The sequence below is a fragment of the Zosterops lateralis genome (assembly GCF_965231275.1).
Source record: "Zosterops lateralis genome assembly, chromosome: 1".
Classification (NCBI taxonomy): Eukaryota; Metazoa; Chordata; class Aves; order Passeriformes; family Zosteropidae; genus Zosterops; species Zosterops lateralis.
In genome coordinates this window covers 91062452-91089447 of record NC_139762.1, presented here as the reverse complement: position 1 = coordinate 91089447, position 26996 = coordinate 91062452, and the positions used below count along the sequence as shown (strand labels likewise).

At 40.3% G+C, this 26996-nt stretch overlaps 1 protein-coding gene across 1 annotated transcript in view; it reads right to left on the bottom strand.

Annotated features, from left to right (window-relative positions):
* Positions 1–26996, bottom strand: part of CTNNAL1 (catenin alpha like 1) — a gene marked incomplete at its 5' end in the record, with an annotated part of 66823 nt that overhangs the window by 35087 nt on the left and 4740 nt on the right. Inside the window, 3 exons of the mRNA XM_083873415.1 lie at positions 139–258; positions 4055–4242; positions 10352–10541. Coding sequence (XP_083729541.1) covers positions 139–258; positions 4055–4242; positions 10352–10541 — 498 coding nt within the window. The remainder of the gene's footprint in view (positions 1–138; positions 259–4054; positions 4243–10351; positions 10542–26996) is intronic.

Here is a 26996-nt window from a genome sequence, read left to right as displayed (position 1 = left end):
AGCAAGGAGAGGGAAGGCTCTAGGACACCAGCAAATTGTTCTGTTTTCTTTTATCATCCCAGAAGAACCATACCTTCCTGATAGTAAGGTGAAGATGATACTGTACAATATCTCTCACAACCTTTTACTAGCACTTACATTTTGCCGATCTCCAGTTAAATGGGCAAACTCCACCATCTCATTTCCAAACTGGCTGAATATTTGTACAAACTCCTGGAAACTACTGACTTTTTCTAGTTGATCCATTGTTGCAAGAACCTGCAAGATAAGGGAAAACACTGTAGATTATCAAGATGCTGAACAAAAAACATTATCATTGAACTAGGAATACTATTACTTACAGACACTTCTAAGTTGTGTAGTTTAAAATGTACATATTTTGTTACTATTTAAGCATTAATAATGCAACACCTGGAAATCAAATTTAAGTTAATCATCATGCTTCATTCAAAATGAGTCATTTGTTGTCAGCCCTCAAAAAACATTTTCCTTGCTCCTCACAGTATTAAGAGTAACAGTATTAATGGATTCAGCTTCCAGATTCAGGAAAAAATTGCAGTATGAGAGTGGAAGAAGGAAAGAACCATAGGACTGGGAAAGTGAGGATGTAGAAAAGTAAATGTGGATAAAAAAGGAAAACATACAAGCTAAGGTCCAACTTTCTCTTCTAAGCATAGAAAAAACAGAACATTAATGATGCTCAACCATTCTAGGTTTAAGCAAAAGTGGTACTTTATGAGTATGACCTTGGTTGCAAACAACTCTGTTACAGTTTTCTGTGTTTCTCTCATGACAAATTTCTTGTCAAATAAAAATTTCAGTGAAAGCACATGCATTTCCATTACATTGAATAATTCTAGACACCTCAGGCAGAGCTGACATTCTGAAAAACTGTATAGACAGCTCTAAATTTGTCTAAAGCTTATTCAAAATGCTGATACAATGCAAAATACCTGTGATGTCTTCATAATTTTTCATTTTAAAACTTTTTCAACAAAGAACATGCAAATAGTAAGGAAGACATACCTTTTTTAATTAAAAGGTTAAAAAAAGTAAAAAACCCAAAGCTTTAAGCTCTTATTAACATCTAAATTAGCACTAGGTATTGCACAGCTACTGCTGCAGGATGCATGCTGCCTCGCAGACAGCAGTCGTAGGCTGACATCACTTCAGGGCACATCCATATTTTGATCCAAAATGAACAGTGTAGCAACTCCCCCACTATCTGTCACTTCCCTCCTTATTGTTCTGGCTCTCCTAACCTGACTGGTGACAGTGACTGGAGCAAAACCTTCAGCTCACTGATGCAGTGACTAAGTCTGATGGACAATGAAACTGATTTTGTAAGGTAGGAAAGGTGTGGACAGGTATGGAAGAAAATGTATGCAATCCAAGAACACACGGACAGCATATACGGTGCAAGGAATGGGGAAGCAGGAACAGGATCACTGGGGATCATCAGCCAGAGGCTGGATTCCAGAACAGATCACTATTCTGGAAGATCTCAATCACTTCATTTGCCTGCGGGATTGGATGTCCAACCACTCATCTGTTTTTCTATCCCTTACCCTTGATTGACTTCTTTTTCACATGAGAAAAACTGTGACAATGGAAAGAAAAGGTGGCAAGAAATAGGCAGAAAAAAAAAAAAAAAAGAAAGAAAAAAAAAGGCAATAGAAGTTTAACATTGGGCATTCAGTCTCTAAGATAAAAATGGAGCTGAGATCTTCTGGAACAGTGACGCATTTCAAGAAGCCAGAATCTTCTCCAGTTGGCAGTACTCAAAATCCTCTTCCTACCTTCCCATCCTCTTTGCCATATTATATTAGACTGCCTCAGAGCACTTGTGTGCACTTCTTAAATCCCTGCCCATATTATCCCTCCACTGCAGTGTCTCCTACAGGAAGGACCTCTTTGCTATTTATCATACCAGTGTCTGACACACTTTTCAGGAGTGTACAAAAATTAGGGCATATATAAATATTAGGCCTGTATAAGGCACCATCATTTGTCTAATCTGGTCCCAGAGATGTGAATTGATCTACTGGTACCACAGACAAAATCAGACTTTCCCAAACATGCACTGTGCACAGAAAGGAGAATGCAGTAAAACCCAGGAGATCACAAAGACTAGCTGTGTCCTGAGGTGCATCAGGCACAGCATCACCAGCCAGGCGAGGGAGGGGATTGTCCTGCTCTGCTCTGCCCTGGGGCAGCCTCACCTCCAGTGCTGGGGGCAGTTTGGGGTGTCACCTACTGTAAGAGTGATATGAAGCCACTGGAGAGTGTCCAGAGGAGGACAACAAAGATGGCAAAGGGCCTTGAGGGGAAGCCACATGAAGAGGAGCTGAGGTCACTTGGTCTGTTCAGCCTGGAGGGGACTGAGAGAAGACCTTATTGCAGTTACAACTTCCTTGTGAGAGGAAGAGGAGGGGCAGGCACTGGTCTCTTCTCTGTGAAGACCAGTTAAAGGACCTGAGGAAATGGCCTGAAGTTTTATCTGGAGAATTTTAGATTGGGTATCAGGAAAAGGTTCTTCACCCAGAGGGTGACTGGGCACTGGAACAGGATCCCCAGGGCAGTGGTCACAGCACCAGCCTGATAGAGTTCAAGTTTGGACAGTGCTCTTGGACACACGGTGTGACTCTTGAGGTGTCCTGTGCAGGGCCAGGAGTTGGACTTCGGTCCCTTCCAACTCAGAATATTTTAGGATTCTATGCCTATGGCAGTCAGAGTCAGATACACTTACTCTGGACTAGAAGATTGCTTGAAATGCTTTCAAAATTAAATGCTGCACCTATGCTTACTATATTCACATGGGTGTATATATGACAATATTTTCATATATATTTAAAATTATCAGAAACCTAGCCTGCTCCTGAAAGGATATATCCCTCCTTACCCTTTGATGATACATGCATTTGCATAGTTGCTCCATAACCTAACCCTACAAATTTTGGAAAGGTAAATTAACTAGGATTTACCGCATGGCTGCAGATGACAGCAGAAAAGCAGCAGAAGGCACTAAATGCACCATTCTGGTCTTCAGAGCAAAAAAAGACCAGAGCTGCAAGGAACCTCAGCAAATTGATAAAACTGCTGCCAACTGAATCAACCACTGGGAGAAGAAATGAGCACAAAAAAGGCAGATCAGTACTGCCAAGTTTAACGCCAGAGAGAAGCAGGTAATTTCACTGGTTTTGAATCCTGGACTGAATTAAGTGCCTTGGATCTAGGTGCTGCAAAACAGAGACCAGCAGGTCTGGAAAGGAAACTGGAACAAAAGAATAGAGACAGCATTAGGAGTTAAAAATGGAAAGAGGGGCACTGCTCTGGATTACAAGCTCAAAATTAATGGAAAACTCCAGGCCTTATCAGGTTCTCATTTTTCAAACATAGGATTTTTCTATTTTTGTTTTAGCACATTGTGAAGAAGAAAATGGAAGAATATCCTACAGGCAAGACAGTGAAGTCTGTGCTGCATGAAATAGATTACACTTGAGCTTAAATGGGCCTTCATACATTATTTAAACCAACCAAGTTGTTTCATCCTAAGTTAAGACCTAAGTTAAACTGCACAAAAACCTTTTAATCGGTAAACCTCACTTCACTGGCACAGACTTTTATGTGCATTCCTCACAGCTTTTTGCTTAGATGCCATAATGCTGTCCTTGTCTTGATCCTGACAGTACAAACATCCTGTCATTAGCAACCAGAAGATTTATTGACCATATTACCAACAGACACACTTTTCAACTCACAGCAAATTTAAAGTTAAATAAGCAGTAACACAGCATCTTCTCCAGCAAAATGAGTGAATGAAGGAATGTAGGTGACATAAAATGCAGAATCACTGAAAACTGTTATTTTAATCCTACTGACTTAGAGCTATCCCCTTTCAAATACCTGACAAGTAAACATATGCAAGACATTCATTTTTATCTCTTTGTTTTATAATTCCTCCAGAGAGACAATGACAATATCACATTTACCACCACTCTTTTGCACTGACTGCAAGTAACAGTTAAACAAAACAGAAAAGAAGCTACAATACCTTGTTCCTGGAAGTTATAATTTGCTTAATAACAATTCTGTCTGCTAACACCAGCACCTTTGTGACAGAAGAAAGCAACAACCTTGCAGCTTTTACCACACCCGTTTTGTCTGTAAAGATTGTTATGTGGCTATCAGATTCCGGATGATCCAACCTTGCCACATCTGTAAGTTGTGCAATTGTCTCGCCTAGAAGGAAAAAAAATAAAGTGACTTTCCATACCTAGAAGGAAAATACTGGGCTATAAAGCATTTTTAACTTTTACCTTTGAGGGGTAAGACAAATTCAGAGAACTCTTTTTATTTCACTTCACTTCCTTTGACTGACTGTTGGTGGCACCCTCTCCATATTTAAATGTGGATTACTATTCACTACTACCTTATTCTTCCATCTGTGACATACACTAATTTTCTTACACTAATATACAGTATTTGAGGGGGGAGTGATGGGCAGAATTAGGGAGTGTGGAGGGAGAAAACATTAGTGGGAGGCATTTTTCTGATTTTAATAGCAGAAGTCAAACCAGTGTCCACACTTGCAGTATCAATCCACTGAAAGAGTGGGATACAGCAAGGAACAAAGAACTACAAATTCCCCTCCACTTTCCAAATTTCAATTAGCATTCCAATAATTTATAGGTTTCCTATTCCTGTAGAAGTCTCCAGGCATGAATAATAAAGAGATTCCAAACAATAACTTTACAACTTAGAGGACTGAAGCATTACAGTGAGACTACTGCACTTTACCTTCAAAGCCACTAAACACGGCACTATCAGAGAGAGGAGAGGAAAAAAAGGCAAAGAAATGCTGATTTTTTTGGTTCATCACTATCTTTTTATTCAACTTGCAGTTAGTTAAATAGGCTTAACTGACCATTTTTTTATTTTCTATGCAGGTAAAAAACTCTACATCCACTGCAGCTAATGGATTTCCTTATCTGAGAAAGAAACACAGACCCTATCCAATTGAATCTTCTGGAGTACTCTAGATAGTAGTGCAATACAGGAAAGACAGAGCAATTTGCTAGTGTGTAACCAGAGAAGGGCTGCTGGGAGGCTGAGCTCACTTAAGCTCTGAGACACGATTTTTGCTAGAGTGCAAGACAGGATGATCAACCTACAGCTGACCTATAGATTGTCCTTAAAGATAAAATCTAGGAGATTTGATCAAATTCCCTATGACTCATCTTCAAAATCTCAATGAAGATAATTCACCTAAGCAGGCAAAATACTCCAAAAGCTCGATAAAGGCAGTGCTCCCATTTGAAGAGCCTGCATTATTCTGATACTCCAGAAATATAGAACCACTATAGAACAAGGAAGGCCTGACAAGTCTTTCAAACCACAGAGCTCCACATTTCATAGTGCTTCTCTCCTCTGATAATCATAATCCCTTGTGTTCTTAAGGTGACAAAATAGTACTGCATTATGGAAAGGAACTTGCAGTACATTTGCTGGCACCAGGGCAGGTCACAAAAGGCATGCTCCAAATAATCAGAGAGTCACTCCAATACACCCTACTACAGTATAGTCTGAGACAGTGAGTTTCACAGCTGAAGGCCCTGGAAATTGATAGAAGCAAGGGAAGTTATAAAAGTACAGCTACAGTTCAAAGGGTGAGGCCCAGACAGATGCACTCCCATGAAGCTGTAGGACAAGTCTCCAGTCAGTAAGAAGATCATTTGACAGTAAAACACATTGGGCATTGCCTTCCCCACAGTCCAATTCATTTCACTTCATACCAGTCTCTACTTGTTCACCTTTGTCAGCAGATTTATCTATTTCTCTGGCCTCACAATATCTGTGACAACATAAAATGCTGTAGAAACACACAGAAAACAATTAAAACAGATGCAAAGTTCTTTTGGTAACCGAGAAAGGATGCACACCATTATCCCAGTTCTCATGCTACGGGATTTGAGGATGAATCAAGTCATAGGTGAAGCAGCCAGTCATACAAAGAGTTATCAGAGAACACTGAAACACCTGCAACATCTGCCTGTCAAAAGCTCCAGACAGCCATAGAAACTCAAGACTTCTGGTAACAGAACAAAGGCTTCCTTTTCTTCCTATAGATCTGCAACTAAAGGAACAGGAACTGCCCTGGGAGTAAGCTATGAGGAATAAGACCTGATAGGGTAAAGTGATGGAGCTAGGGAAGCTGTACCCAGCTGGGTGTACATCAGTCCACAAAACATCTGAGCATGTCAAAGAAACAGTTCAGCGTCGCTGTAATTCCCCTATCATGACTGAGAGATTATGACAATTGGGTGATATTTCCAATGATAGAAAGACAACTGTCACATCCATCTCAAAGAAGGTTAACAAGAAAAATTCAGGCAATTGTGGGCTAGTCAGCCTCACATCAGCCTCCAGGATTACCACTAAAATAATCTTGAAAGACATTATAACATTAAACAGAAAAAGGAAGAGCCAGCACAGACCTGCCAGGGTGAACAGTCCCTTACTGATCTGAATGCCTTCTATGATAAGATGGCACTGTTTTTTAAAAAAGGAAGTAAAGGATCCTGTGCATCTCAGCTTCAGCATGGCCCCTGCCATGATTTCCCATAGTTTCCTTATAACTTCATCAGGGGATATGAACTAAGTGAACAAAAAGGTGGGTAGAAAATGAACCTGACTGTTGGGCTTGGGGATGCTGATAACAGGTACAAAGTTCACAGGGCAGTCAACTTCCAGCGGCATTCCTCTGAGACTGACAGGAGTCATCCCAACTATTCCCTGGATGATGACTCAGCATGTTCAGCAAGTGTGTGAACATAATAAAGTCAGTGAGTGTCTGCTGCTGCAGAAGGCAGGGCTGCTACACAGAAGAACAGGCTGAAAAGAAAAGATCTGATAGAAAATCTGTGAAGTCCAACAAGGGCAGTAAATACCACATCTGGGCCAGGGTAACACCAATCAGCCCTACATGCTGAGATCACATGTCAACAGGGAACCTTTGTGGGCAAAGACATGGGGAGCCAACAGAGAGTTGAACAGGAGTCAGTAATAATGGCCAGCTGCACCTGGAAGGCTGCAGAAATGATTCTTGCCTTCCTTTTGGCACTTGTGAGGCAGCATTTGGAGTACCATGTCCACTTCTGGGCTCCTCAGCATCTCAGCTGACATAGTGGAGCCAGTGACATAAGGGGAGAGTTTGAAGGGGGGAAGTTTATTCTGCCCCAATAAGAGAAGGCCAGTGGCAGAGCTTTCTGTGCTATAGGTCTATCCCCCCAGTGGGTAGGTATGGAGTGTCACAGACAGAGTGATCCCTCTTATGTATGGCGATGGAACAAGAAGCAAGGAACAAGACGTAAGAAAATACTTCTGCCACAGCAAAGGTGGTCAAACACCCTTGAGTAAGGGCACAAGGAAGAAGTAAGAAATGACAAGTGTACAAGAAACTCCACGACCTCCATTCTTGGGAGTTAAAATGTCCCTTACAACTTCAGTTATTCTGTGATTCCATTTATCCATTTAAATTTCCATTTTTCAGCCTTCTTAATTTAGTCCTCTCTGTACTAAAACCCAAAGCAAAAATAGGAGAGTGTTATTTATTGCTTTTATTTTACTCCATGTCTTCCTTTAGGGCTACGTAGTCAACTGGAGGAGAATACAAGAAAGGTTATGACACTTATTCCTGACACGTGCTTTCTCTTTTAAATTAGCCAGTCTTTCCTAGTTTTAGAGAGAAAAAAAGACAAAAAATAGTTACAGATGGGCATCAAAAATGTGGTTGTTAAAGTTACATTCCACTACTATACTATCATTGTAAACATTGATACAATGCAAGAATAATGTTGCACAAAATCTGCTACATGACCCTCTGCACTGTTTTAGGATTCTATTTTGAGTCAATCAAATTACAAGGTTTATTACAAGGAAATAGTCACAACAAGTCTGAAACACTTCAGATCACTGATTATACCCTTCAAGACAGATACAACATCTGTCATCCTTCAAAGCCTCTGCAGGATACGCAATTGATTTAAAGACTCCCTACTTTTCTCAAAAATTGAGATGCTTAATGTTCTAAGTCCTTCTGTGTTGAAATCTTTTATGCCTAACAAAATCTCAATTTCTGAGACACAATCTAATTTATTGGCTAAAAAGAAGTATGAACAACTCTACCAGATTCCCTGCCCTAAAAAGCAAAGGCTTTTTGTTGCTTATGCCTCAGAACATAGAGTTCCTTAATATGGGCTAATATTCCTGGCTATAATTGTCCAGGACATTTTTTTTTAGCTTGCTTGGGAATACCAAAGTTATCAAAAATGGCACTTGAGTAACCATGTTCAGAAACTGAGTTCAGACAACATTTATCCAAAAGAATTTATCATCTGCCCAAAGGACTATGCTACTTTGTCCAACACTGAACAGTCCACAGAGATAATACTGGCACAAAAAACCCGCCATCAAACAAATAACCAGGAGCAAACGTTTGCTGTACTGGATTTCCCATGTAAGTCGTCAGTTATATCTCAAATACAGGGAACAACTGAGCCATGCCAAAGTAAACGTGAGGCTGACAGAAATGTAAACAGCCCATATCTTCACTCCTCTAGACTGAGGCTATCACTGCATAACAGGAAATAAAACTTACAATGCAAAAGAACTATAGTCTTTTGCTGGGATAAAGTACTACAGACTATTTTTAGGTTCTGAGCTCCTCCTGCATACAGTGATAGGGAGAAAAAAGTACTTAACCACAGCATAACTGGCAAGTCAAGAAACAGAGATTCAGACTGCACTGCTCTTCCAGCAGCTGGAAGATTATCGATGTGAACTTTGGCAATTTTGGCTTGTCAGCATTTTACTTGGATCTCTGAAGAGAAAACACATGCTTCACATAACAAATGGAATGTTTTTTAAATTAGGACATTTCTGTTTGCAGCCAAGTTTACTGGAGCAACTAGGAATTTTCAGTCTAAAGTTTATCCAGAATAGTCCTTCAAATCACAAGAACAATCACTCATCATCAGCATGTTTCTTGACATTGTGACTCATTGTTCAGGGATTTTCAGGGGATTTCTTACAGTACCATGCCCAATTTCTAAGCTTCTTTTTTCATTTAATCACAAATAATACTATGAACTGCATCCCCAAAATCTGAGGCCAGAACTGCGGTTCAACAAGACGTACCCCAGTTAGGACAGCAAAGACAAGTTTTGCAGGACTCTGGGGTCAGTTCAAAGATAAGAACCAAAAACCCACCCAAGTCCCCTTTTTAACTTAACAGATCAGTCTCAAGAACAGTCACCCACATCCTGGAGTAGAATACTGCTCCATCCTGCAGCAATCAAGACATTAGTTGAAGGGTTGTTAAAGGGTCATTTATTTGTCCCCACAACAGAAGCTCAAGATTGTCTCCCTGAAGCCACAGAAGCAAAATGTCTGTCACACTTGCAGGTTCATCTACCTGCTCAAACTGGGAAAAGCTTCAAGTAGAATTTCCCATAATCCAGAAGTATTTGAAAGAAAAAACAAAACCTCACCCCACTAAGAGCAAAAGGAACATTCTACTAGATGCCATCTTGAAGCCTTTACTGCAGATCTAAGAATATGCATTTACTGAGGGCCACAAATATTATGCAAGGTATAGTATTTAGTATCTAGAAAAGTAGTTTCTAGCATGAAACTGACATTCTCTTACAGCATCAGAGAATGCAACTCCCTGTTCGCCTAGACAGAGTCTTCTGGGGGAAGGAGAGTGACAGCAGGCAACTCAATTATCCACACTTCACATTCAATTCACACACACAGCAAGTTTGCAACAAAACTTGAATCCAGCAAAAAGGCAAGCACAATATGATTTTCATTCTAGTGAGGGGAGTCATCAGATGACTGATGTGAGTCATCTTACAGAGTCCTGATGAAATATGGGTTGACACTGACCTTCATTCAGACACTGAGATTTGGAATGCAATGACCTCAGTAGCATAACACTCAAATAACTTAAAATACTCCACTGTTTTAACTTGGCAGCAATAAACTCTAAAGTTGTATTCCCAACACTCTGTTCTTCGTCTGTAGTAACATCATAAAAAAAAGAGCAGTCAGGTAATTCCTAGCGGCAAATGATCCTATAAAAATCAAAGTCAACACACAATTCCATTCCCTAGTCGTAAGATGACGGTAATTTAAGTAAGTGACAAAATCAGGTAATAGATCAGGCCTTGAATGAACCAGCAGAGGAAGGTTAAGCAATTAAATAATAAAGCTCTTACATTATGCCTGACACTGAAGATAGTGTGCCAAAAATGGCACGAGTACAATTTCATGAGTAACTACAAACCTGCTCTCCTTGCCTCGATGCAGGCAACACTCATTTCCTCCTTCAGCTCACGGTTCTCGTTGGCGATGGCCTCGCCCACGGTCACAAACCTCCCCACGGCCAGGTTGACGGCCTGGCCCACGCGCTGGATGGCCTGCAGGGTCTTGTCCGAGCGCTTCGGTCTGTCCTTGTGGTTAATGAGCGTCGTTATCTGAAAACAAGAACAACCATCTATTAGAACATTTTAACTTTAACACTAAAGGCAAGTTTTGAATTGAACTCACTAACAGATTTTTGCAGTACTTCACTAATAAAAGTGCTGTGCCATGAGGTATCATTTAACTTCTCAAAGAATGAAAAAAACTGAAGTGTAATTATCTGCTCTGTTTATCTCAAACAAAAAGTGGGATTTTTATTTTTATTCCACTGCCATTTGCAGTATTAAAATAAGCTGTCCTGGCTCTCAACAGCCTTTTACACTACACACACAGCCCTTCCCCCATTAAAATATCCACTATACTCATAATTTAAACATACTCAGTTACACATTTTCCAGAATTTAGAAAAACGGTTGCCATTTAGATACATTCCCTCTCAGATCACACAGACTGGAGATCAGATGCACACTGGCTGCAGGAGACTGAAGATTTGTCCAAAACACCAAACATGAGGAAACAAAGAGATCCTTTCCCCTCAGAGGAGAAAGGTGGGATTGCAGAAGCAGCTTCTCAACCAAGGTATCAGATAAATATGAGAACAGTATACAATCCTGCCACTCACAGTTACCTAACTACAAACTGCATTACAAACATGAGATTTACATTTTTCGCTACAACTCTTTTCTAGTGAGAAGCAGGAGAGAAATTAAACTCTGTAGTTTCAAACATTCTAAACCAGCATAAAAACCCAACGAAAATAGTCCTGCCTGCCCTTGTCTCCCACTCTCATGTTTGCAATGAATTTATCTGATGTGGGTTAAACCTCAATTGTGGAGAAGGTGATGTTTGTTTTAGTTTTCCCCATAATCAGGTCCCCAGTTTGGTTTACTGTATAGCTTCATGAATATTTTTGGTGGCAAAAGGGAAACAGTACAGCCTGAGGAGAGAAAGATGGGCAGAAGTGCTCCTTTCAGCAGGAGTATCATTTAAAATGCCCACAGAACTCCACTGTAAGCCTCATCCCCTGGAGCTCAGAGATGCCTGTTTAGAGAATCTCAGAATTACATGTAAGTACCTGAACATCTCAGCTACATCAGCTTGATCACAGATGTCTTTGCTACTCCTCAAATAAACAAATCATCATTCACTCATTCCTCTACCAGTCAATCCTGAGGTGGGACAGGAGCATTCAAGCTGTGCCTGTAATGCTCACTACAGATTCAAGGACATAGCAGGAAGCAGTGTAGGAACTGTTCTGCTTCATGATTTCATCAATGCCCAAGATTTACCCTTCAGGTATCACTGAGTCGTCTTTCTGGAGAGAGGAAAAAGAGTGGTGTTGTTTAACACCTTGCTGAGGCTGGTCTTGAATGCCAGGAGCTGTTTTAGCCAAGCTTCCAGTATTAAAGTCTTTGCGATGGGAAATATCAACACTTCATAGAGCACTTTGCCCACACAAGAAAAATAAAAAAGCCAAACAACCTAAGAACAGTGCTGCCCTATGGAAGAACTGCTATGAGAATGAAGAATATTTTGTTCTGGTAGAAAACATCAGTAAAGAAATGCATTGTCTGCCCACTGCTGTCTTACATACGCCCTACTTTTCCAATTTGTATCTAAGCCATGAGGTCTAAAGGAAGGCTGATTTCTATACTTCATACAACAAATCTGTCCCTGGATCACCAAATTTCAACTCCAAAGCCTATGAACCCCAGATGACTTTCCAGTGTAAAGATCTTCTCATGATGAAAAGTCTTAATATAGAGTCAATTGAGGAAACATCTGAACATCTTCAAATTTGTTTTAGATGAGGAATGGCATTCCTCAAAGTACCATCACTTCAATGGAATTTCAGACCAACATGAAATTCATGGTAAAAGCAACTGCACTATGCAGCTCTCCTGAACTCCTTCATTGTAGGTAGTTCAGGTATAGAGAATTAAAGAATACCTGTCAGCAGCTAATCTAACAGTGCCAACTCCTGAATTCTTGAATAGGCATGGCTAGCAAGCCAACTGAGAGCATTAGTCCAAATGCTGAAGAAAACCAAACTGATAGAGGGTCACAACTTTGTTTCTTCAACTGGTTTTCAAGCAAACAGCAACCCAGTACTGAGTTGATATTACATTCATACAGTTATTGGCTTCTCAGAAGCATATATAAAATAACACCGGCCTAAAACAAACTGTAAGTTTACATATTGGCTGCAAGTTCACCTCCCACAGCATTTTACACCAGCAGAAGTTTAAACATGTTCTGCATAACCCTGAAAAAAAATGCATATGCAAATAACACTGCAGAGTGAAAGGAATCCCACTGTCTCTTACAAATCATCAAGGGCATTTATTTTAATTCCCATGTTACTGCAGAGGTATGCAAATAATAAAATTCATGAAGATATCACAGCTTAAATTGCTTTATGAAAATCTTACAAAACACTCGCAGGAACACGAGTGCCTTTTACATTTCTATCATTTCTTTAGCATTCTCTTCAGAAGGCATCATAGTTTTTGCAACAAAAAACCCCTCTACTCCCCATGCCAAGGTTAAGCAAGAACAAGCAGCTGTTTTGCCAGGTCTGTCACCAGTGTCATCTTAACCTCATGAAGTCCAACAAGGCTAAACACAAGGTCTTGCACTGGGGCTGGGACAATCCCCAATAGCAGTGCAGGTTGGGGGATGAATGGATTGAGAACAGCCCAGCAGAAAATGACTCGGGAGGACTGGTGCAAGAAAAATTGGATGTGAGTCAACAGTGCACTCATATCCTGGGCTGCATCAAAAGCAGTGTGGCCAGCAGGCTGAGGGAGGGGATTCTGCCCCTCTACTCTGCTCTGGGTGAGACCCCACTTGGAGAGGGGTGTACAGCTCTGGGGCCCCCAGCAGAAGGACATGGACCTGTTGAAGACAGCTCAGAGGGGGGGCATGAAGATGGTCAGAGGGATGCAGCACCTCTCCTGTGAAGACAGGCTGAGAGAGCTGGGGTGGTTCAGCCTGCAGAAGGCTCCAGGGAGATCTTACAGCAGTCTTTTAACATATAAAGGTGGCTTAGAAGAAGATTAGGAAAGACTTTTTACCAAAGCCTGTAGTGAAGTACAGAGGTCGACAGTTTTAAACTAAAAGAAGGTACATTCTGATTGAACTCAAAAAGCAATTTTTTTACCATGAAGGTGATGAGGCACTGGAACAATTTCCCTGAGCTGTGGAAGCCCAAGAATTCTAAGAGTTCTAGGCCAGGTAATTTGAACCACCTGGGGCTTTGATGGGGCTTTAAGCAATCTGGTCTAGTGGAAGATATCCCTGCCCATGGCAGGAGGGTAGACCTAGATGGTCTTGAAAGGCCCCTTTTAACCCAAACCATTCTCTGATTCTACAATCCACTCTAGACACCCACTTGAGTAGCTTGTATATGAACATTAAACTCAACCTATGATTATACACAGCAGTGGAGGCTTTGCAAATATCTCCTGAAATAATGAACTCCTGGCTGGGTAACACAATTTCTTCTCAAACTGGCTAACTTAGGGCCAGTACAGTAACTATGTTTAACACTAGAATGGAGGGAAGTTGGTTGAGCTCCATATTTTTTTCTTGCAGTCAAAAAACTGTATGGACTGACAGTGAAAAACAACCACTGTGAGAGAACAGAAGTTGGTCAATAAGTTTGAAACATCACAGCAAACAGCTTCATGTAACACCTCTTTCAAGTGTGAGCAACATTATGTAGCAAACGCAGCCTGTACTGATATCAGACTTGCATAAGATGTTTCCTATAAAAAACTAAGTAACAAACAGCCCTGAAATAGGAGTAGGTAGGTCATGATAAAAGAAAGAGCAAGATATGAAAAATAGATTAGTTAAAGAAAAAAGGGCTGGGTTTGGTTCTAGAAGTATGAGTTACACATAAACCAAATGTAATAATGTCAAAGGCATGAGGACAGCTGTTCAGATACAAGATGGGCTCCTAGAAAACATTGTTCTACGAACAGTGAGAAAGACATGCATCCTCATTCCCTCAGAGTGTTAAGAGTGACAGGTACATCCTCCACGTCAAACGAAGTTTTAAAAAAGCAGAGGTAATGGCAACTGCAGTTTAGGATTCTTTTCAAGACCTAATTAAGCTTGTAATTGCAGTCAGGGTTAAAAAAAAAAGACATAAGTTTAAACAAATTAAATAAAAAATTAAAATAAAAACAACAAGATCTTAACTTAGCAAGGAGAGGCATTTCACTAGTACATTAAGTGACAAACTGAAGGAAACTGTGATGCTCATAAGCAGTGCAAAGATTATTTAACCAGTCCAGCACTCAATAATAATTGCCTCAGAACACAAATACAGCAGTGAGCACTAAAATGCCAATAAGAAAGGCTTCTAAAATAAAGAATAAGCCAAGGTTTTGCTCCTGACTTTTAAACAACGTTTAAAACAAAAATAAAAAATTGGACAAGTAAAATGGAGAAAAGGAAAGGCGCAGAAGAAACTTAACAAGGAATTTTTTCCCCAACAACCAACTCAAGAAACGCTAAAGAGCCTACATAAAACTGAACTAGTAAAACTTGAAACATTTAAGATGTTTCAGATTACAAGAAATTGCTTTTCCCCTGCAGTCCATCCAGTTGGAACCAGACTAGAACTATTACTGTGTTTTATATTTTTTTAAATTAAGGAAACCCCTGCAAGTGCAAGAACATCACCTAAGACCTCTCTCAAGTTTAACACCTCCCAAATATTTATTCTGTTATATTCTGACCATGTATTTCCCAGTCACCAACATCTGTGATGTTTGGACAGGAGTTAGAAGCTGAAAAGATTACCTACAAGTCTCTTTGAACAAGAGCAATACATTACATGCTGTTTACTTAAGGATTTACTGATCAGGTCCTAGAAAGGAAACAGTCCTTTTGATGGTACTCACCCTCTGATTAATGTGAGCTCTCACACTACTTCCATGGAATGTTTATCTGAGATTTGAGACAATCAGTTTAAGGAGTGTCTCAAGAATCTGTCAGCTACAATCTTTTGTCACTTGTTATGAGAAGCCACAGAAAAATAATGGCCTTTTCTCAAGAACTTTACCAAAACTAACAGATATAGCCATAATGTATCAAGATGTATCATATTTAAGGAAACAAGCTCAGTTGTGGCAATTTTTGAGCAGCTGTTTTCAGATCTTTTTGAGGGCCTTCAGATACTGACATTTAAGTCATTATATGCTTCACGCTCAGGAAGCATCATGACAGCACACTTAGCTAAAAATATTCCAATGTCTATTTATTGTCAGTGTAATTAAGTCCTGCATGACAGAATTAAGTGATACTTAAAGAGACTGGGTTTCAGGAAGTATTTATAGACATCTATAAATAAAACCAGAGGAAACATAACTATTTCACAGCCCCTGCTACAAACACAAGAGTTAAACTGACAAGTCATGTTGGAAGATATCCTGCCTACCTCTCTCCCTAGGAAAGTACCCACATTGTACACAGGATGATTTAGACTCTCAAGAGTCGTATTTGTTACTGCCTCTTGTGTGGTGGGTTGACCCTGTCTGGCTGCCAGGTGCTCACCAAAGCCACTCTATCATTCCTCTCCTCAGTAGGAAAAGGGAGAGAATATATAATAAAAGGCTTGTGGGCTGAGATAAGGAACAGAGAGATCACTCACCAGCTACCGTCATGGCCTAAATAGCCTCTGCTTGGGGAAATAAAATGAATTTATGACCAATCAAATCACAATAGGATTGTGAGAGGTAAAACACGTCTTAAAAATACTCTCCCTCTACCCCTCCCATCAGGCCTTTATTCCTGATTCTCTACCTCCTTTCCCCCAGCAGCACAAGGAGACAGGGAATGGGGGCTGTGATCAGTTCTTCACATGCTGTTTCTGCTTCTGCTTCCTCCCCAGCAAGAGATTTCCTTCCCCTGCTCCAACATGAGGTCTCGTCCATGGAAGACTCCTCCATGAACTTCCCACACGTGTCCTTCCCATGGGCTGCAGTTCTTCACTAACTGCCCCAGCATGGGCCCCTCCAATGGGCTCCAATCCTTCAGGAAAAGTCTGCTCCAGCATGGTGCTCCTTGGGATCACAAGTCCTGTCAGGAAACCTGCTCCAACATCAGCTCACCTCCACAAGGCCACAGGTGCTGCAAGGAGCCACTCCAGCATAGGCTTCCCACAGTGTCACAAACTCCTTCAGACATCTACCTGCTCCAACAGGGATCTCTGCATCTCTATGAACCTGCACGGGCTGCAGGGGGACAACTGCAGCACCATGGTCTGCATGGGAATCTCTAGTCCTGCAACTGGAGCACCAACTTCAGTGTCTGCAGAATTGTTTGTCTCATATTATCACTCCTCTCTTCTCTGGCTGCAACTACTCCTGCACAATACCTTTTCCCTGCCATTGGATACATTATCCCAGAGGTGTTATTGCCATCCCTGACTGGCTCGGCCTTGGCCAGTGGGTCCATCTTGCAGCAATCTGACATTGGCCATGTCAGACACAGGGGAAGCTTCTGGCAGCTTCTCACAGAAGCCATCCCTGTAGCCTCTCCAGTACCAAAACCTTGCCATGCAAACCAAACACACTCATATTCACCCTGGAAAAGCGAAGGCTCTGAGTGACCTCACTGTGGCCTTTGGTGTGTGACAGGAGCCCACAGGAAAGACAGAGAGGGTCTATTACCAAGGGCATGTAGTGACAACACAAGGGGGAATGGCTTCAAACTGAAAGAGAATGTGTTTAGATTAGATATCAGGAAAAAAGTCTTTACTCTCAGGATGGTGAGGCACTGTAACAGGTTGCCCAGAGAAGTGGATGCCCTATGCCTGGAAGTGTTCGAGCCAGGCTGGATGGGGCCCTGAGCAACCTGATCTACTGGAGGGTGTCTCTGCCCTTGGCAGGGGTTATTGGAACTACATGACCTTTAACGTCCCTTCCAATCCAGGCCATTGATTCTTTAATTCTATATTGATCAGCTTTCCTGCTAGAAAAAATTCAAGATGTTATCTCTATGCAATGAGGATTAGCTGCCTTAGAGCAACAGCTCCTCTTCCATTTTGTGTATTTTCTGCTTTCTACCTTCCATTAACTTTGTAATGGTAGAAAATTTGTTTCTTAAAAAAAAAAAAAAGTAATATGAGGAATGAACAGCCTTTGCTAAGAAAATGTAATAGCACTACATACTGGGAAAGAAGTTATAAATCCCTACAAGACTGCTGTAAGATAAATTTAGTTGCATTTAATACAATACGTAGAAATCTTGGTCAAAAAGGTCTTTCCCACATTGTTTGTGCCTTCATTAGTTCATCTTGAGTTTGGGGGCAGAGAGGAACTTGTAATATCACATTTTAGGGACTCCCATTAGGGCTTGTGTACTCCTGGAGGACGATCAGATGTTCAGACCCAGGCAGACAGCAGCACACGCTGTTCCAACACCCACACCTGCTACAGAATACAGCCAGGCGTCACAGAGAGTGGAGAAGCAGCAGCTGGCATTTGACATCCTGTCTGTAAGGGCTACAAGCAGAACTGCCATAGAGACTTCTCATCACAAGATGAGCCTCAGGGATCTTAGGAAGTGAACAAGGAGTACCTGCTTACCTGTCCTAGAAAACAAGTCTGTTAAGACCAAATGCCTGTCCAAGCACTAATGGAAATCTTAAGTGTTTTGTACAATTTCAAACACTAAAATATTTTTTAGAAGTTCAGCTATTGTGTGGATTTTCAGGATCAGAAAATTCATATCTTTCTATTCATATTTAATTTTGTAGAAAAATTCAATTCAACAATAAACTTTGCAGAAACAAAACTTTGAAAGTTTTCCAAGGTTGGAAAAGACCAGCCAAAATGAAATTTATCTGCACTAACTACTGATGGACTAGTTAACTGTAAGAACTCATAATTTTTTTTATGCTGAAAACATGATTTCAGACAATTGCCCCTGCTTTATGGACTATTGAACCAGAAGAGTTTCTTCTACATGTTATTATGTAAAGGGGCAATCACCCCTTCTTGCAGAAGTCACACAGACCTCAAAACATCATTCAGGATGCTGAGTCAATACTTTTGAGACAGTTCCTCGGAAGTGATGTAAGCCAACTACCTCCCATTTATGGATTTTTCTCATAGTCCCTCTCTGGACTGGGGTCCAGAAGAGCAGTACAAAAGCACTGCATATCCAAGACTGCTGAGTGGCATTGAAACTGTTGTATTTTTACCTTTATCTGGAGGCTTTTTAAAAGTATCTTCTCATTGGTTTTATACACGTCTTTTATAAAAACCTTCAGGGAAGCAAATTAAATAAACAACTTTAACAACCTGTAGGCTGGTTCACTTATCTGTGGGCAAATGCTAACACGCTTAGCACAGCCTCAGGCAATCCTTCACACGAGTGTCTGACAAATTGGTAAGCCACCTCTGAAAAGGAAGGAGGAACAATCCATGACCTGCAGTGACAAGTAGGAGCTGACAAACAACACAAGAACAGCCCTACCAGCTCAGATCATTGGGGTACCTAATCTAGTATCTTATATCCTACAGTCCTCCACATGCCTGCCTAGAAAAGATCATAGGAGTTAAACAAGTAAACATAACACGAGCTATAATGCACTTGCAACCAGATTTCCAACTGGCTAACTGCAAACTGTACATTCAATTTTAAAACACCACAATACCTAATTGTGCACTTCTCACAAGCACAATAGCTTCAGCAGATAGAAATATTATCTGGAAGGGCTGAAAACAGTCCTCTTGACCTCCTTCACATCTACACTTCAAAATCTATTCTTTGAAAGTTCACCAGGAAAGAGGAGAGTACACATTTGAACTTCAAATTCAAATACGCACCTCAGATTATTAGTGCTATTGCTATGTACTTGTTAGACATTCTTGGAATTCTTAAGAGATCAAAAGAAAGGATTCAACTCAGAGCAAGACTGTACTATAGTAGTGAATACCCTTTCTTTGTGCTGAATGCAGTTGTAGAAAACCAAGGAACTTTTTAATTTCAAGTTCCAAACCAAACACCATGGAGAAAATTATTAGCTAAAATGTGACACAGATGCACTTGTCCAAATACAGTGCAGCAACTTGATGACACCAATTTATTTCCTCTAGTGCAAGTTGTTTTGGGTTTGGAGATTTATGTGGTAGGTTTTCTTTGTTTTTTGTTTTTTGTTTTTTTTTTTCCAAAGAAACAAGAACTCTGAAAACTTCAGGACTTCCCCCTCCCCATGGGATTGAATTATTTCTTTTTTTATTTTATTTTTTTTTTTTAATTGTGAAAAGGACTATCAGAGGAGGAAAAAATGAACATGGCTCACTATTCTGACAGCCTGTGGATTCTTGATATTATATAGAGGATTGAATTACTTTAATGATGTTATTAAAGCACCCTACTGTAGAGGAGAAATATGCTTTCTTTTTAATGTTCTCTTCTCAGACTCCTTAAAACCAGGGATCCCTACTGATCTGCAGAGGTGAAGCAAAAAAGTACACAAAACCTAACCTGCATTGCTGCTATCCTCTTGTTTCTGCATATGGAAGAGGAGACCAATCACTGGAAAATCCTCAGTAAGGTTTAACCAATGATCAAAAATACCTTGTTTACTCTTACTGCCACATGCTGTACAAGTCAGAGGACTGCCCCACCTTTCACCCAAAAAAAGCATATTCAGAATTTCTATAGCACTGAGTGACCATGAAAATGATCATTATTTTCAGATAATTCAAGTTCAGCCCGTCTTCTCTTTTTTAAGAGATGTATGCAAGTTCACAAACTGAGCTGGCACCAAAATTTGTACCTTTGAGGAATCTGACATAAGTTGGCAAAGATAGTTTTTCAAACGTGGTCCAACTTAACTTCTTCTGATAATACAACATGTGCCTCAACAAGCACACTGGACACCATAAAATATGCATTTACCTTTTACAGAATGTGTTCAGAAGTAAAACTGGCTTTCTAACTCAACTGCTGTCTTGAAGTTTGAAATGCACAAGTACCTCACTAGAAAAGGTGAGCATAAGCTAGTAAACCAAATAATTTGGTTTCAAGGCATACAAGGCAGTACACTTTCCTCCGTTCTTGACCTTCAGTATCTTCTTACCCAAGCAGAGAGATTTTATAAACAAAGCAATTCCTGCTTTTCATTCCACACCTAGAAAACCTGGGCAGGATTAAGCCTAAGAAAATCCAACTCAGAGGGAAGTTCATCAGAAGTGGTCAAAACAGATGCAGACATGTTTTCAGCACCAGAGAGATGCAAGTCTCAGAAATAACTCAATTTACTAACATAATCAGGTAACCTCAAAACCAGAGACTGGCAAACAATAATTCTGCCTTTTCCCTCTAACTTGCTGTTGTTAATGTACCTCATTTTGTACTGCTTGTGCAAACAATGCCTGAGCCAGCTGTGAGCCGCTTATTAAAAAAAACAAAACAAAAAACAAAACACCACTGTTGTGGAATTAAAAACTCAAACTGTAATAAAGGATGTAGCAGGGACAACCCACCTATTTCACCTGCAACTGAGAATTCTTTCTATTCAAAGCGAGAGCAGCTCCTGAAGATGGAGAAAATGTTCCTTGTTAGTTCATAAGCAGGTGGCTTCCTTGCCATGAATACCAGCTATTCAATCCTTCTTACACTGCATGTTCCCAACAGAAGAGTTCCTGCAGCGTCTTTCAGAGAAGGCTTCCTGAGCAGCATTTTGACATCCCACTTCAGTTCAGAGCGACACCTGGTATTCCATTTTGGAAAGCACAGACTTGCTCTAGGGATTAATTGAGAAGTGCAGTGTGCTCTGGAAAAGTCTATGCAAATCCAACTACTATCCACCTACAGGAGTGCAAAACAACAAAAAAAAAAACCCTTCATATAATCCAGGAACTATTATCTTATTTATGCTAAAGTGCCTGTATGTTCTTTTGATTGCTTCATTGAAGAGCTCCAGGGCAATAAAAACTCATTCAGTTGGAAAATTTAAGAATATTTAAATACAACACAAAGATACAATACCAAATCTTTGATAATTAAATGGGAATGCTCCTTGCACCCATCTAACTCCTACATGTTAAGTGCTTGCAGCATTGAACAACATTATCCTTCTGCTTGTGAACATTTTTATGCCTGTGAATAAACAAACAAACAAAAATACTATCACAACCCCCATGCTGAAAAGATTGTTACTACAGAACAACTTTGCTTTATTTTTATTTGAAAATGGAATTTGTGTGGCACCAAATTGTTATATTCATTCTGTTTAATAAAAACATGTTTCTGCAAGACAAAAGCAACAGCACAATTTTTTATTTTTCTATGCACATCTGAAAGAACTTTGGGATTTGCTCACAAATTACTTTTGAGATTTGTGCTTAGGAGTTCTTACCATCTGAGAATTCATTTTAGGCATACAACTAAGAAATAATCCAATTCAGCATCTAAATTAGAGTAACCGTTACAAGTTGGCTCTAGAGTCTGTATCACCTCTCATTTACCCCATTAGCTTTAAACAAGGCTATTAATGATATGCAGCATAGCTCAGTAAGAAAAAAATAGACTTTAAGGTTCTATCTAGTAATGGGTATACTTTTCTAATGAATTAAGAAACAAAAAATAAATCCATGCAGAAAGCCACAGGCTCACAGTACCACACAACAGTTTCACTAAACTATAATCAGAGTTGTTTGCAATCATTAATACATAAATCATCCTTTGGGGATTTCCCTACCTAATCTGTCTAAAACCATCTGTTAACAATGCTGAATAGCAAGAAAGCTGCTCTAATTCTTCTTGTGCAGGATCACAGAGAGGCAGTTTTGATTTAATACTCATTCTACTGGAGAACTACAAAAATTAATTTAATCTGCAGAAAAGTCATTAATCAGATCTCAAAAATATGAAAGATAAGATACCACTGAAAAAGAGCAATTGATTTTCAGCTATGTCAGTAAAAAGCATCTTCCTTCAGCCACTTGAAACGTTAGTCTGACTCATTTATCACATCAAAGACTAAAGTATTGAACATTATAAAGTAGTAGCCAAGCTTACTCAAAGCCAATTTTTTTATCCAAGGGTTCACAGAAAAAAAAGCCTGAAACCACAGCTGTTTCATGATAGTGCTGTTGCTCATGTGATAAAATGTTCAAGTGTAATTTTCCTCGCGAAGCAGAATATAATTAGTGATATTAACATCATTAATTTTTAATGTAACAAACCAATTTAATTTACCTCTTTAAATTATTCTAAGGTACTCCTGGGCTCCCCAGCATACCTCATAAACCACAACTGCAAATGATTATCTATTTCTCTTTCAGTGTTTCACAATGACCTGGCTTCAATGACTAAAAGCTGTCAATTAAAAACTAGTCTCATTAAAAGGAAACTTGCAACCACATCAGCCAAGGAATACAACTGATACTTTGAAACAATCACCTTTCCTACATCTAGATGACAATCCCCTAAGATTAACTCTTCTGCATAAATCAAAGTGAAACAATCGGGCTCCTTTGGGGGCACAGAGCACCAAGAGTGTAGGCTGAGTAACAGCTGAGCTTCTGCCAGAAAAAGAATTTGCAGGGAGCGCAAGAAGGTTAACGCAAACTAGAAGCTCACAAGTTAACCCGCAGTACCTACGGAACCGCAGGGAGAGGAGTCACTGAGTCAGTGACTAATTGGAACTACGGAGGTGCAACTCTGTACCCAGGCAGCACCATATGCTTCCAGACCCATAGCAGCTCCAGCATATGATCCACAGCAGAGTTTCTCTGCCATACAGGATGTAAACTCTTCTGAGTTTAGCATGAGGTTTGCATCCCTCCATACAAGTTACAATGTAAGCCTTTCCACAATTCATAGTTTTATTACTCAACAGTAGTGCCAAGTTTCAAGCCTAAAAGTGAGTACCAAATTAATTCATAAGACCGAAAAGCTCTGGAAAAGAGGAGGAACAGCTTCTCAAAGCTTTTAAGTTACTGGGATTTTTAAAGTACTGAAAAAAAAGACAAGGTCCCAAGAAGCATTTTCAAAGGCATGCATGCAGATTTTTTTTCCCCCTCAGATGCAATGAGCTAAAGACAAATATGGATCATCCTACTTTTTCCAAAAAAGAATTTTCCTGTCCTCCAAAAAAGAGCCATAAGGGGCAATGCACAAGCTCTGGCACCATACTGGAGAAACAACAGCCAACAATGTAAGAACCCTTTAGCACCTTAGACATATGAAAGAGAAAGACCTAGAGGTACCAAAAAAATGCCCACTGAAACAAGGCAGCCAAGGGATTTGCTGGAACAAATCTGTCAGTGCATCTGCTGCATGGGAAATGCAAATAAGTTGAGATGGATCTGAGTTTGGACTCAATGCTGAAGTTCAGGAAGAGAGTGATACTATGCATATTCCTTAAGATTATGAATATTGTCCAGAGAGTATATGAGACACTTCTATTTAGACTCTAATTGAGAAAGAGAGAACACATGTGATTAACAAGTTCAAAAGCAGATATGCAATGAGCCTGTACTGAAATACAATACTATGGCTACAGACATTCAAACATTAGCTTATATACAAGATTGATGCATGATGCAGAGGCAAAAAAGACAGGGAGAATGTGGTGGGTTCCCCCCCTGCCATTTTTGTGGACTTCCAAGAATAAAGAGCTAGTGACAAATAAATTAGAAGCCTAACAGTGCTTTTAATACAGGACTGTCTGCTTTAATGCTGTTAGGAAAAAAAAACCTGAATTTCAGAAGGTTCCTCTCTTCCAATCTCTCCAACCTGTCACGGTACCTCTGAAGGGCTGCACAGCCCTCTGGGGTATCAGCCACTCCTCACAGCTTTGTGCCATCAGTGATTTTTCTGAGGAGGCACCTGCTCCTTCAGCCAAGACATTGATGAACAATGTAAACAACACTGGGCCCAGTGCTGAACTTTGGGGGACACCACTTGTGACAGGCCTCCAACTAGACCCTGTGCCACTGATTACAAACCCTCTGGGACCTGCCATTCAGTCAGTTCTCAGACCACCTCATTGTCCACTCATCCAGTCCACACTTCCTGAGTTGGCCTATGGGGATGTTGCAAGAAACAGCATCCAAACCTTGCTGAAGTAGAGGTAGAAAAGATCTGCTGCTCTCCCCTCATCTATCCAGGAAGCTGTTTCATCATAGAAGTCAATCAGGTTGGTCTTCCATGATTTACTTTTAGTGAATCCATGCTAACTACTCTTGAACCCCTTCTTGTCAACCATGTGGACAGAGATTGCTTCCAGAATGAGGCACTGCATCACCCTTCCAAGGATTAAGGTGAGGATGACTGGTCAGTAGTTCCCTGGCTCCCCTTTCTTTTTGTAGGCCGGGGTGACACTTGATTTCTTCAGTCCTCAGGCACCTCTCCTGATCTCCCTCACCTTTCAAAGAAAGATGCCTGTGATCAGCCTCGCTGTGGTGTCTGCCAGCTCTCTCACACTCATGGATACATCCCATCAGCGCCCATTGACTTGTGGATGTAAAGTTTGCCTACATGTTCTCTCACCCAATCTTCCTTGATGAGGCAGAGATCTTCTTTCCAACATTCCTTTACTCTGGTCTCCTGATCTCAGAGATTCCTCAGAGGGCTGGTGTTGTCAGTGAAGACTGATGCACAGAAAACAGTCAGTAACTCTGCCTTCTCTGTATCCTGTTACCACGGTCCTCCCTCTATTTTAGCATCAGGTTCACATCCCCCTCAGTTTTTCTTTTGTTACTCATGTATTTGAAGGAGCCATCTGAGGACTTCCTAGCCAGCATATCCACAAAACAGCTTCCCCAAAAACACAGCTAGCCTACGGGCAAAATCCAAAGGCCAGTGTCAGTAGCACTGACAACAGCATACTTGAAATCCATATCTGCAGTTCTACACTTCTCTTAAATCTCTCTTGGACAGTACATGATTTTTCAGTTCCATGGAGAATAATATCAGTTCCACTAAAGATACAGTAATGTACCAGCTATTTCAGTCCATTTCTTCAGGAGTTATAACCCTGATGTACTCTGTTACTTCCTTACCACAGTTTTGCCCTGTTCTTTTGACAGAAAACAAGAACAGAGCAGAGCAGCTTTTCATAACTGTGCTCAACTGCAAAAGAAAGGGAAGCAAACCCTACTCCAGAAGGTACCTCTGTGAGGTACTTGGAGAATCTGTGTGGAATCAAAGTGATATGCAGAACATGATATGAAAATGTTAGATAAAATGAACTGGAACAACTTGCCAACATTAAATGTTATTCACTAAGATTTCAAGTGGCTCAAAAATACAATGAATTGTATCAACTTTCTTACGCGATCTGCTGCCTAAAACCAGGTCAACAGTGGAGGTATGAATGTTCCCCTGACACTTGTACACGTCAAATCAATACAAAAAGTAAAAAAGAAGTAGTGGACACCCAAATAAATACAACATAATGGCAAAGATTTAACAAAGGTGTTTGTTAAAGGAATTACTGCTCCACAAAACAACCAGGTTTCTCTGTAGACATCACCATGCACGTGGATAAGAAGGTACTCTGCTGAAAGAAAACTAGGAAACAAAATTCATGCCACAGTTTTCAAAAGACATCAAGCAAGTCTCTGAGAAAAACAAAAGCAGATCTTTGGTATGAATATGGAACCCATCAAGCAATAGAATGATGAGAAGGAAGATGAAAGATATCAGCAAGTGAATGATTACTTACTTTAATAGAGTTACACAGAAACCTGTACTGCAACACAGATTATTATACGGAATCATAAAGAAAGAGGAGAGATAAGCAAGCAATAAAATGTTGAAAATTTGTTGGTGATCCAAATTTATTTGAGATAGTAAAGATAAGATCTGACTACAGAATTGCAGAAATATCTTGCAGCACTGACCAAGGAACAAAATGTCAGACCAAAAAAATCACTGCAGATGGAAGTGATACAGATGGGAAAGCACATTCCTAGCTTTCCTTATGAAAGCTAGGTCTCAGCTGACCATTATTCCTCAGCAGAGAGATCTTTTGATTACAAAACAGACATCCATGAAAAAATCTGACTTGCTTACCATGAAAACAATTTCCAGGATCATCTAGTCTAGTTCCTTGCTCAAACCAAGTCCAGTTAGAGTTAGTCTTATCCATTCTGAACATCTCCAAAATTGCAAACTCTGTAGGAGCTCTGCACACCTCATCCAGTGTTTGGCCTCCCTTACATTGGAAAGTGCCGCCTTCTATCTCAATTAGACTTTCCCATGTTTCAGCTTCTGTCCATTGCTTCTTGTTGTGTCACCACACACATCTGGGATCAGTCTGTCTCTGTCTTCCCCATACCTGCCACTAGGTGAGTAGCTATAGATGGTGGTAAACTCTGCCATTGCCAAAAAAAAAGAATAAATCGCTGCAGATTCAAGTGATACAGAGAGGAAAGTACCATCCTAGCTTTCCATATGAAAGCTAACAAACCATTACACCTCTCTTCTTGAGGTGGAACAAGCCCACTTCCTTCAGCCTCTCTCCT